At 46.8% G+C, this 12695-nt stretch overlaps 1 protein-coding gene across 1 annotated transcript in view; it reads right to left on the bottom strand.

Annotated features, from left to right (window-relative positions):
• LOC144784263 (E3 ubiquitin-protein ligase CHIP-like) overlaps positions 1 to 12695 on the bottom strand; it is a 188346-nt gene that overhangs the window by 58011 nt on the left and 117640 nt on the right. Inside the window, exon 3 of the mRNA XM_078662930.1 lies at positions 11444 to 11609. Coding sequence (XP_078519056.1) covers positions 11444 to 11609 — 166 coding nt within the window. The remainder of the gene's footprint in view (positions 1 to 11443; positions 11610 to 12695) is intronic.

Below are 12695 nucleotides of genomic sequence, written 5' to 3'. Positions count from 1 at the left end.
CTCGTCCAAGATTCGCTGCTAGATCTTTTGTTTCTTACGGAAACCTGGCTGACCCCGCACAGTGACTTTGATGTTGCCACTGCCATCCCCCCCGGTTTCCAAATATGCTTTCTAAATAGGCCAATCGGTAGAGGCGGTGGCCTAGCTATAATCTACAAAGATCACCTCAAATGTAGAATCGAGACCGGAACTGCTAAAAACTGCGAGAACTGCCACTTCTCAATTCAGATCACGCCATCCACTTCCCTTTCGGGACTGCTTGTGTATCATCCTCCAGGCCCTCTAGGCGAATTCACTAGTACACTGATGGACCACATCCTACTGAAGACTATCTCGGTCTCTAACTTTCTCCTCTTAGGGGATTTTAATATGCACTTTCTGGATCCTATGGACAATACCGCAGCAAACTTGCTCGCGGATCTTACCACAGCTGACCTCCTTCTGCAAAACCCCAAAGCAACCCATGAGAAAGGTCAACTCCTAGACCCTATCTTTTCCAACATTGGGAACCTGTGTGCCCAGGACCCCACCCCCCTGCCTTGGACAGACCATATGCTGATTCCTATGCACTGGTCACTCGACACGACACCAGCGCCCAAACAAAAAACAAGGGTACAAGCCAGACGTTGGCACAAGTTAGCACCAGAAGAATGGGAGGCCAAACTTCGCGATACCATCACCCCCTTGTCCATGGACCCAAACAGCGCAGATAGAGAATTCATGAATTGGCTACTCCGACCCCTAGATAGCTCCATTCCGCTGACCAGTACGCTAAAACACGTGAAAAGAACCGGCCACTCCCCTTGGTACACACCTGCCCTTACAGCCCTTAAAAAACAATGTAAAAAGACAGAACGCTCGTGGAGGAAAAACAAGTCAACAGAAGAGAAAAGCGCCTACTACCGCTCCATGAAAGCCTACAAACTAGCTTTGCATGACACCAAAAGGACTTATTATGAGGAAAAGATAAAAACTTCCGCCTGCTCATCCAAGGAGACTTTCTCCATTCTCAAAGAACTCCTCCACGTCCCGGAACCCCCACAGAAACCCATGGACCCCAATGAAGCCGAGGAAAAATGCGTCAAGCTGGCCACCTTCTTTGACGACAAAATAAAAAAAATTCTCATTTCCCTCCCACCTCCCAACTCTGACTCCTTGGTGAGAGCCAAAGAGCAGACACCCCCCGACGACAAACCCTCCCTGGAGGCACTTGGCCCAGTCTCAGAAGAAGAAGTGAGAGTCATACTTACCTCAACTAAGAGCGGTGCCCCTAGCGACCCAGTTCCCATACGTTTCGCTAAAAACATCACGCATACTATAGTGCCCCAATTGACAGCCCTGATCAATATCTCACTGGAACAGGGAGAGGTTCCATCTAACTGGAAGGAAGCTGTCGTCAAAGCGCTGCTCAAAAAACCGTCGCTTGACCCCACAGACCTCTCCAACTACAGACCTATCTCACTTCTACCTTGGATAGGTAAAGTCGCCGAAAAGTTGGTAAATAAAAAGCTGTCACACTACCTCGAGTCAAACCATCTTCTCAACGACTCGCAGACAGGCTTTAGACCAGGTCAGGGCACGGACACCGCCCTCCTCGTGGCAGTAGAAAGAACCAGGGAAATCATCGATACAGGAGGATCAGTGGCAGTGGTCCTCCTAGACCTCAGTGCGGCCTTTGACACGGTCAGTCACCAGGTCCTAATCCACCGTCTTGGGACTGTTGGGGTTAAAGGCAGAGCTCAGAGGTGGCTTGCGTCCTTTCTCTCCCGCCGCTCCTACCAAGTTTGGGAAGGCGAAAGCCGCTCCCCCTCCATCCCCCTCCAGTGTGGCGTGCCTCAGGGCTCCTCCCTGAGCCCCACGTTGTTTAACGTTTACATGGCCCCACTGGAGGGACTCGTCTCACCCTTTGGAGTCACTATCGTCAGCTACGCCGACGATACACAACTGGTGGTGACACTCTCCCACCCCAAGCTTGAGCCCTCCAATCTCCACGACTGCCTTACCAACGTATATCAGTGGATGAGTGACTCTGCTTTGAAGCTAAATGGCTCCAAAACAGAGATTCTGCTCCTTGGACAAAAAACCGCGAACCTCCCCTCTCACATCTGGCCCGCCTGCATGGGCGAACCCCCCACTCCCAAGAAGGAGGTCAAAAGTCTTGGAGTGTGGCTGGAGACTGACCTCACCTTCAGGACCCAGGCTAGAAAGACGGCCGGCACCTGCTACGGTTTACTTAAATCTTGCAGGAAGGTAATTCCACTTCTACCTTTTCAGTCGCGTCTCATGCTGATCCAGGGCTTAATTCTATCGAGGCTGGATTACAGCAATGCTATCTACCTGGGCGCCCCAGAATCCACCCTTCAAACTCTTCAGAAGGTTCAAAATGCCGCCGCCCGACTCCTCACAAACACCCCGGCCAGATCATCTGCCAAGCCTGCGCTCAGGAAGCTGCACTGGCTCCCGATTAGGGAAAGGGTCATTTTTAAGGCCCTCTGCCTTGCTCACAAGACTCTTCATAACACTGGCCCTCCTATACTAAACAACTGGATCACCCCCTATAGACCCACCAGAGCGCTCCGCTCGGAGCACGGAAACCTTATCACGATCCCTAAAGTGAAAAAGGGTCCGCACAGGTGGCCGCCGCTTCTCAGTTAACACTGGAAAGAAGTGGAATGCACTCCCCCTGAGCCTTAGGACAGAACCTAACCTCCTTCGGTTCAGAAAAGCACTCAAAACTCTTCTCTTCCCCTAAAACTGTCACTTTCCCGGACTACACCCCCTCGTGAGTAATATGGTTTCAGCGCTGGGATACCCACTGGGTGACTACGCGCTCTACAAATCCCCTAAATAAATAAATAAATAAATAAATACTGCCTTATAATTGGTGTTTGTCTTCTTAGTCCCGCCCACTGATGCCTATGTCGTCATTTTATTCCTTCCGAAGCTAATAGCCTCATTACTGGAACACTGTTTGCTGCCCTGTAGTCCGCCTCCCACCCCCTCTTGCATGCTCTGTTATGTTACTTGCAAGTTCTATACATTGGATGTAGAGGCTGCTGTTGCTTACCATCGGTTGATTTAATTTTCAGTCTCATGTACTTGCTTCTTATTGGTCAACTTCCATAGGCTTTCTTCCTCTTCATGTGTTTGTCCAGATCCTGGAGCATTGATACATTTATTTTATCCTTCCACTGTTCATTTTTGTTAGATACTACTTTTTCCTTTGTGTTTAAGCCCTCTACCAAGGTGCGCCTTTTTTTCGCTGTGCTTGCTTCCCTGCCCCCTGGCTGTGCTTGCTCCCCTGGCTGTGCTTGCTCCCCTGGCTGTGCTTGCTCCCCCGCCCCCTGGCTGTGCTTGCTCCCCTGCCTGTGCTTGCTCCCCTGCCCCCTGGCTGTGCTTGCTCTCCTGTGTGTGTGTGTGTGGCTCTGGGTGGGTGTGTGTGGCTCTGGGTGTGTGTGTGGGGCTCTGGGTGTGTGTGTGGGGCTCTGGGTGTGTGTGTGGGGCTCTGGGTGTGTGTGTGGGGCTCTGGGTGTGTGTGTGTGGGGCTCTGGGTGTGTGTGTGGGGCTCTGGGTGTGTGTGTGGGGCTCTGGGTGTGTGTGTGTGGGGCTCTGGGTGTGTGTGGGGCTCTGGGTGTGTGGGTGGGGCTCTGGGTGTGTGTGTGGGGCTCTGGGTGTGTGTGTGGGGCTCTGGGTGTGTGTGTGGGGCTCTGGGTGTGTGTGTGGGGCTCTGGGTGTGTGTGTGGGGCTCTGGGTGTGTGTGTGGGGCTCTGGGGGTGTGTGTGGGGCTCTGGGGGTGTGTGTGGGGCTCTGGGTGTGTGGGGGGGGCTCTGGGTGTGTGTGGGGGGGCTCTGGGTGTGTGTGTGGGGCTCTGGGTGTGTGTGGGGCTCTGGGTGTGTGTGTGGGGCTCTGGGTGTGTGTGTGGGGCTCTGGGTGTGTGTGTGGGGCTCTGGGTGTGTGTGTGGGGCTCTGGGTGTGTGTGTGGGGCTCTGGGTGTGGCTCTGCGTGGCTCTGTGTGGGTGTGGCTCTGTGTGTGTGTGTGTGTGTGTGGCTCTGTGTGGGTGGCTCTGTGTGGGTGTAAATGCAATCGGTCATGCATTTGCGAGCGATTAAGCTATTGGCATTGTAAATGACAATGCAATTTATTTAACGATTGAGCTATTGGCAATGTAAATGACTATGCCATTTATTTATGATTTAAAAAAGTCATGAGCAATGCCAATAGCTCTACCTTTAATAATGCCGAGACCATTGCATTGTAAATGCTTGTTTTTCTGTGACCAGATGGGAGTCGACATAACACCATTTGGTGTCCTTCTGTGATGTCGACGTGCTTCCTCCGGAAGCCCCCACCTTTGGTCGCCATCTTCTGATTTTTTCTGATTTTGTTTTGGTTCCGTTTGCTTATTCCTCCTGTGTCATCTTCTTGGTGGAGGTGGGTGGTTTCGCTAGTGAATCCAGAAAAGTCTTCAAGCTGCAAAACTACACTGACAGGTAAGAAACTATACGTTTTGCAGTGTGAATCTTTTCTGCATTCACTATGGTGTGCATAGACTTAGTAGCGGTTTGCTAGTCCAGTGGTGGCTGGGTGGAAGATGAACGTTGGTATGTGAATATATGTTGCAAGACCTTCTGTCCCACTTGGGCTTCTTTGTCCATCTCAATGTGTTACTGCTTGGCAAATGTCCTGAATTGGTGTGTTAGCTAGGAAAGCCACTGTTGCTCCTTTTTTCCTTGTTGAGTGAGCGTGCTGTGCTACTTGCAAGGTTTGACCTGACTGTTTGTGGCACAACTGTATGGCTTGTACAATCCATTTTGCAATGGTATTCTTTGTAACTAGTCGTCCCAGAAAGCTGTCTGCAAATGAAACAAAGAATTGCTTTGTTTTTCTGCATTCCCTTGTTCTTTCAATTACCGCCCTTCTGGCGTCTAGGGTGTGCAATGCTCTTTCTGCTTGTGTCTTTGGGTTTTGGAAAAAGCGTGGTATTTGAATCTTTTGGTTAATATGGAATTTAGAAACCACCTTTGGCATAAAGTGTGGATCTGTTCTCATGACGATTCTGTCATTATGTATTTGGAAGTAGGGCTCTTGTAGAGTTAGAGCCTGCAATTCACTTACTCAACGTAGTGATGTTATTGCCACTAAAAACGCTGTCTTTAGCGTGAGCATGTGTAAAGTTGCCTTGTGTATAGGTTCGAATGGCGCCTTCATCATTTGAGCGAGTACCACGTTGAGGTTCCATGTGGGTGCTGGCATCATCTTAGGCGGTGCTATCCTCTTTGCTCCTTCAAGGAATCTCTTGACCACTTGTGATATGAAGAAACTTTTCCCTGTTTGTCCTCTTGTGTAAGCTACGATTGCTGCCAAATGTACCCTTATAGATGCGTAGCTTAGTTTCTCCTGTAGCAAATATGTCAAATATTTTAGTAATGTTGACTACCTTGTGATCTTCCTTGAACGTTTTTCCCTAGGGTACCAAAGTGAAAAGCATTTCCATTTTGCTGTGTAACACTTTCTTGTTGTAGGTCTTCTTGCCTCTTTGAGTACTGCCATTGTGCTCTCTGGTAGTTTGAGGTGAGAAAATTCTACGCCCTCAGGAGCCATGCCGCCAGGCTTAGGCTTTCTGGTTCTGGGTGTAGCACCTTTCTGTTTTGCAGAGTTAGAAGGTCCTTCCTGTTGGGGAGCTTGTACGTTGTGCCTTGCGACATTTCCATTATCAGTGAGAACCAGGTTTGCCTGGCCCACTGTGATGCTATGAGGATTAGTGTCAAGCGGCTGGTCCTGTACTTGTTGAGTACCCGGTGTAGCAGTGGTATCGGGGGAGACGCGTAAGCAAATATCCCCGACCAGTCTATCCATAGCGCATTCACTAGGGACTGTGCACATGATTGTCTGGATGTGAAGTGTTGGCATTTTGGGGAGTTGCAAATAGGTCTATTTGATGAGTCCCCCATTTCTTGAAGATTTTTAGAATTTCTGATTGATTCATCTCCCATTCGTGGGATGCTGGTGTTTGTCTGCTCAGTCTGTCTGCCTATACATTGTCCTTCCCCGGAAGATGGATTGCTAATAGGTCTATGTTCCTTAGGATAGCCCATCTCCATAGCTCCTGGGCTAGGGTTGACTGTGTTACTGATTGTGTTCCTTCTTGTTTGTTGATGTAAAACATTGTGGTTGTATTGTCTGTTTGAATTGGCACCCTTTTTCCGTAAAGCTCCTTCTGAAAGGCCTTTAAGGCTAGGAACACAGTTTTTAACTCTAGGAAGTTGATGTGCTTTATCGCATCCTCCTGTGTCCATAGACACCTCACCTTGAGGTTGTTCATGTGGGCTCCCCACCCCAGTTGGGAAGCGTCTGTTGTAATGGTCACTGTCGGAGTTGGTTGTGTCAAAGGTCTCCCCTGTGTTATGTTCTTCCGGTTCCACCATGTCATCTCCTGAATAACTATGACAACCACTGGAACCTCCCAACTCTCTGTTGCCTGTGACCATTGTTGCTAAATCCATTCCTGGATGTGCAGTCAAATGTTTGGGACTAGATAAATGCATAAAGCCATCAACCCTAGTAGTTTACCCACTGTCAGAGCTTGCCCCTTGCGGTAAAGCGGTGTATCCTTCAGAATTGCTACTGTCCTTTTTGAGCTTGGAATACCTTTCCTACTCTTGTGTTGATTTCTGCCTCTAAGAAAATCTTCACTTGCTATGGTGTTATTTATGATTTCTCCCCATGTATTGAGAAACCTAGTTCGAACAAGGTCCTTATGACCCTTTCTATGTGCTGATTGCAAAGGTTCTATGTGCTTGCCCTTACTAACCAGTCTAGGTATGGGTAAACATGTATTCCCGGCCTTCTTAGGTGGGCTGCTACTGCTGCTAGACATTTTGTGAACACTCTTGGTGCTGACTTGAGTCCAAACTGTAGCACCGTGAATTTGTTGTGCACCTTGTTGATTACGAATCCGAGTAGGTTTAAGTGTCTGTTGTTCGGGAATGTGCAAGTAAGCGTCCTTTAGGTCTATAGTTGCAGTGTAGTCTCCTACCTGTATCGGATGTATCACCTCTTGTAAGGATGTCATTTTGAATTTGAGTTTTTACAAATTTGTTTGGGAACCACAAGTCTAGTATAGGTCTTCATGTTCTGTCTACCTTTTGAATGAGGAAGTATGTTGAGTACACCCCTTTGTTCCTTTCTTTATAAGGCACCCTCTCTATGGCACCCTTGTGTAGAAGTTCCTGTGCCTCTTTGAACAAATGAGACAGTTTTCTCTTTGAATGAACTTTGTTCTTTGTTTTTTTTGCATGGTGTTTGTTATGCCAGTTCTATGCAGTATCCGTATTGAATTACGTTTAATATCCACTTGTCGGATGTAATCTTCTCCCACTCGTGGAAGAAATTTCCTATTCTGCCTCCTACCGGTGTTGCATGTTGGAGGTTATCCTTGTTGTTTGTGTCTTGATGTTTTTTTAATGTTTATTGGCTGTTGTGATGTTTTTAGAGTGTGAGCCCAAGTTGTAGTGCAGTCACTTAGAGGTGGGCTGCTGTCCCCCTCTCTGTTGGCCTCTTCCTCGAGCGCGCCCTTGAAAGGATTGCCTCCCCTGTTGGTACTGCCAACCTTGCTGTTGTTGACCCTGTTGCAGACCCTGGTTGCCTCCTTGGTAACCTTGTTGAAAGGTCTGGTGTGAGGTTACTGGCTGGTGGTTACCCCTGCCTGTTGGTTTCCGCGATGGTGTACCCCTACGCATACTTCTGACTTGTAGAGCCCCCATGGATCTGGCTGTTTAGTTTTCTTTCTTCAGCGGAGTAAGCTTGTCGTCCACAGCTGTTCCGAACAGTTGTACCCCATTGAATGGAGTGTTCAAGATGTTACTTTGAACCTCTGGCTTGAACCCTGAGATTCGTAGCCAGGCATGTCTTCTTTCCGTAACTTTGATCATCATTTGCCTGCTTGCTGTCTCCGCAGCATTTAGGGCTGATTTTAAACATTTATTGGCTATGTTTTTCCCCTCTTCCAAGTGGCTTGCCCTTCTCTGGAACTATTCTGGCAGATTTCTGAGCAGTTCGCCTACCTCCTCCCAGTGCTAGTACGAATGCATATTGATCAAGGCATTAGAGTTGGCTATGCGCCAATGAATCGCGGCACTTCGATCCATTCTCTCTCCTTGTCTGGTGGTGGGCCCACATTAGTGGGTACATTAGCCCTCTTTCTGGCTGTGGAAGCTGTTATTGAGTCAGTAGGAACTGAACCCCTGATGTACATTAGGTGCTTGTATTTTTTCTCTCCCTTTGGTGTCACTGCCTTGCATGTGGCAGGTTCTTTGAAAGCTTATTTTCCCTGGTCCAGCACACTTGGAAGCATGGGCAGGAATTGGCTTCTTGTTTGTCTGGGCAGCAAGGTTTCTAGAAGAAAGCATGACTGTGGCTTCTCCTCCTCTAGCTGTACTCCATAGGTGTCAGCAGCCTTCTTTATTACCTGATTCTTCGAGGGTGAGGGCTTAGAAGGCTATGTGTCTACCTTTTCTTCTGGCGAGTCAGCGTTGAGATCTTGCCACTGGGTGTCTTGTGTCTCCGAGGTCGCCAAACCACGATAGGTTTGGTCCTCATCCTCTCCCTTGGCTTCGAAGTAGTATTCTTCTTCCTCCTCTTCGTCAGCCGGTTCTGGGGTTGTAGGAACCTGTAGTTCCTCGAGGTCTCTTTTCGGGAGTGTTGAGATTTTCTGCTGGACCTTGAATTGCTTCATTGTGTCTTCAAAATCTTTCTTGCGCTGCAAGATGCTTGCTATTTCGGCTTTCAGTCTTCTCCTTTTCTTCTCGAGCTCAGACGCTTGTGCTTCGGCGTCGAGATCTTCTGGCTTTCTCTTGGCGCTTGACGACATTGAAGTCGAAGGTTGCTTCACCCTCTCTTTCTTCGACGTCGAGGAATCTTACTTGTGACTGCTCTTTGGCGACTTAGTCTTATCAAGGATTTTCGACGTCTGGGAGTCCTTGTCAAAGGAACAGACGGACTGTTTGTCCTTGGACGAGCTCATGGTCATGGAAATGTTTGTCGCTGGTGCTGTTTTTGAGGACTTAAAGTCACTCCTTCAGGGTTTGGTCGACTGTCTCGGGGTCGCTGGTCTCTTACCTCCTTCGGAGCTCTTTTTTTTACGTCGATGGGCTGGACATGCGAGTCCTCGTCGTCCTCGGGCCTTTCAGCGACGTTGTCCTCTTTCTCGATAGACAGGCCCGGGTCTCGAAGAGATGGTGGTGGTATTTGACCCTGCATGTTGTAATTCGCCCTCCTTTGCCTTTCCCTCACCCTCAAGGTCTTCGGGGTGAACGCCGAGCACGCGTTGCGGTCTATGGGGCGGTGGTCGAGCAGCAGGCAAAGGTTACAAACCGGGTGCTGGTCCTTCTGCCCGTACTTGTGGTGGCAGCTGTCGCAGATCTTGAATGGTATCTTGTCCAATACTGCGCCCAGGGAGCCCCCTTTGTGCGCATTCTCTGTTGGACGTCAACGTTTTGGTGTTTTATCCTCTTCTCTGCATCCCGGTTTGCTGGTTCGGAGGCTGGTGTGTTAAAAGTGGTTTTCCTCTTCATCTAGTCAATTTTCGTGGATTCTTCTCTCCAAAGTTCTGGAGCTCCTCCCAACTCGATCCAGAACCAACAGCAGAAAAAAAGAATTTGAAGATGGCGCCCAAAGGTGGGAGCTTCCGGAGGAGGCACGTCGATGTCACAGAAGGACACCAAATGGTGGTATGTCGTCGCCCACCAGGACACAAAAAAAAAAAAAAAAAAGAAGAAATACGACAATTCCGGACCCAACCACTAGATGGCAGAATAATGTACAGCCTAGCGAATACAGAAAAGAAAAACATTCCACTGGAGTGGTCGGTTAGAACCCTGAACACAGACAAAATCCTTCAAGGCTATATGTATGTTTTTTAACTACACACACTGATGAGCTGTTGAGCCCATATCTCAGTGAGTATTTAAGCATACTGTAAGCCCATGAGAGAGCCATCTGCTGCAATTGTCACTTGGTAACATTCTGTAAAAGATCTACTTCTTGCCACATTCTGATTATTCTACCTTGGTCAAGATTTTACAATATCAGAAGTGAAAATAACTACATCTTCCCAGTCCCCCTATGACTGAGCAAATTCATTTGAGAACTTTTCCTGACTTGGTCCCATGTGTAGGCAAACATTAGGCATGAGAAATAAAAGATTCCTAGCAACTTCTTCACAGTTCTCAAGTCAAACCGGTGTGTTATTATAAGCCATTAATCTCTGCAAAGTAGAAATTGCTAAAACTTTCAGTGTCCATCTCATCTCCGAGAAACTTCCTCAAGATAGTAATGGTGAACATGAGTTATACACTGAAGGCTTTGACTATGTGTACACGGACAGAATTTGTTTGGGTAGTAAATGTCCTTACAGCTTCTTCCTTATGTTGACCACCAGGCTATAGGAAAGGAGGTCAACACCTGCCATATAGCTGGCATTGTACTAGATATCTTATTTTTTTTGCAGAGTTTTATTTAGTTCTCCTCAGCATCAGCCCTCTGCGAAATCGGAATCCTGGTATTGTGGTACGGTCTGTCATTTCTTTGAGTTAAGGGCCAGGTGGTCTCAGACAGTCGTGCAATTGAGGAAGAAGCTCCACTGGGCTTTTTAATGGGATGAAAACAAAACAGCAGAGTCTCAGGGAATGCATAACTTCTGGATTATCTTCCCCTCTTTTGACATTTGGGTACGAAATAGGTAGGAAGGAGGTATGAAATACAATAAACACTAAGTCAATAGGTCTCCTACAGATCTACGACATTTGCTGATGGTGTGCAGCATAGGCAAAAAAAAGTTATTGAGGCATCTTTATTTGGGTGTACTTTCGTCCATATTTGCTGTAGATGACGAGGCAACGTTTTGTCAATGCCCATTCAGACTCTGAAAGAGCACGAAAAACACCTCAGCATCACTTTCCTCATTTCATAATTTCTCACTGATTTATACAACTGTACTTAGGGGTAATTTTCAAACCCAATTTAAAGTTGTGCACACTGTCTGTTGCTCTTTCATCATCGCACTCACGGTCCCCAGGAATTTCAAATACAAAGAAAAAAGAGGCTAGAACAAAAGTAATCAAGGTAAGGGGCGAGAGACAGGAGAAAAGTTATCACATCCATCCATGGTTCCAAGACATCAGCAGGGATTGCAGACCAGTTGTACAGAAACCAGGTGTGGATCTCTTAGAGAAAGCTTTTTCCTCACCAGTGTCTGATTATTGCTGTCTGGTGTCAGAAGTGCGAGTCCTTCACATCAATTGAATTATATTGCTATGGGAGTGCAGCAGTGGAGGTTTCTTCTCAGCACTGGTCTGAAAACACTATAAGGCACTATCAGTGTGAGCTACCTGCCAGCTACTGTTTAACAAAAGTTAATATGCAATACTGCCAGTCCATCTGTACCTTTCTTTTTCAGCCAAGATGAGCTTGGTGAGATAGGCATGCAGTTCATTCTCCTGGTTGATTCGTTTCTCCTCGATATTGCTCCATCTTTTCTTCTTTGCAATTCTTAGAGCACTAGGGATATCGTCACCAAAGTTCAGTCGCTGTTCTCTTGCAAGGTTGTACGCTAAAGAAAAATTAAAGCATTTTCAAAAAACGCACAAAGAGGGAGATGTATGACTCAATAAAGGCTGTTTTCATCAACATCATTTTGGGACGAAAGCTTGCATTCATACTAGCTCAGAGTCTGAGCAGTTTATGGATATTAAAGAACCCCTAAAGTAAAATCAAGAGGGGCATGGAAACAGATGTTTTTGGGATTTTTCTAAAGGAAAAGTATATGATAAATACTACAACCAGAAAATGGTGATTTCACATCCAACTCAACTACATTAAAACACACTGAACGAATAGGAAAGGACTGTGCAAAGCTTTTTATGGTTTCGATGGTACAATGCAAGAAATGTGTTCCTAGTAATATGTTTAATCCTCCACAGGGTGGAGCAGGTAAGAGAGGAATAGATAAGCAAGCGGAAAGGGGCAAACACCACACACTTTTCAGTTTTGTGCACAACTATAGGTTTGGAAGAGTTGTTATTTCTGTTAGGTACACTCGCACAATGACTTATGTGGGATCTAAGTTTTCATTCCCAGTGAACCATTTGTACACTTACTTAGTGGTATTGTATGGAGCTGGCCTCTGGGGTTATTCTAATATAAAGGCACTTCAAACTGTTGAAAATAATTTTTTAAGGAACATTTTATCACTTCCAGAGAGTACAGCGACCTCTATATGTCATGACGAGTTGGGGTTGCCTTATATTACTGACATAATTAGAGTACAACCCATCTTATTATGGCACAGAGTCTGGACTGTGAACGAATGTGTTTTAAACCGTGCCATATTACAGGAGGTCTTAAAACTGGGGAGAGTAAACGGAGTCGAATGGCTAAACTACATCAAAATGTTTCTCAATGAAATAGACCGTTCGCAATATGATGATGATCCGCCCTCTATGGCACATATCCCCAGAAAAGCATTGAAAAAACTCTGTATGGACTGCCTCAGAGATAAAAGACAGCTTGAAGAATTGAATAAAAATTCTGTCACTTCCCATCATCTAATTTTAATAAGTGACAAATTACAGCCATACCTAAGTTTACACATGCCAAATTATGACAGACTACTTTTAACACGTTTTAGAGTTAACAT

Source organism: Lissotriton helveticus, chromosome 10 (assembly GCF_964261635.1).
Source record: "Lissotriton helveticus chromosome 10, aLisHel1.1, whole genome shotgun sequence".
NCBI classification, from domain to species: domain Eukaryota; kingdom Metazoa; phylum Chordata; class Amphibia; order Caudata; family Salamandridae; genus Lissotriton; species Lissotriton helveticus.
This window is presented reverse-complemented; position numbering and strand designations above follow the sequence as displayed.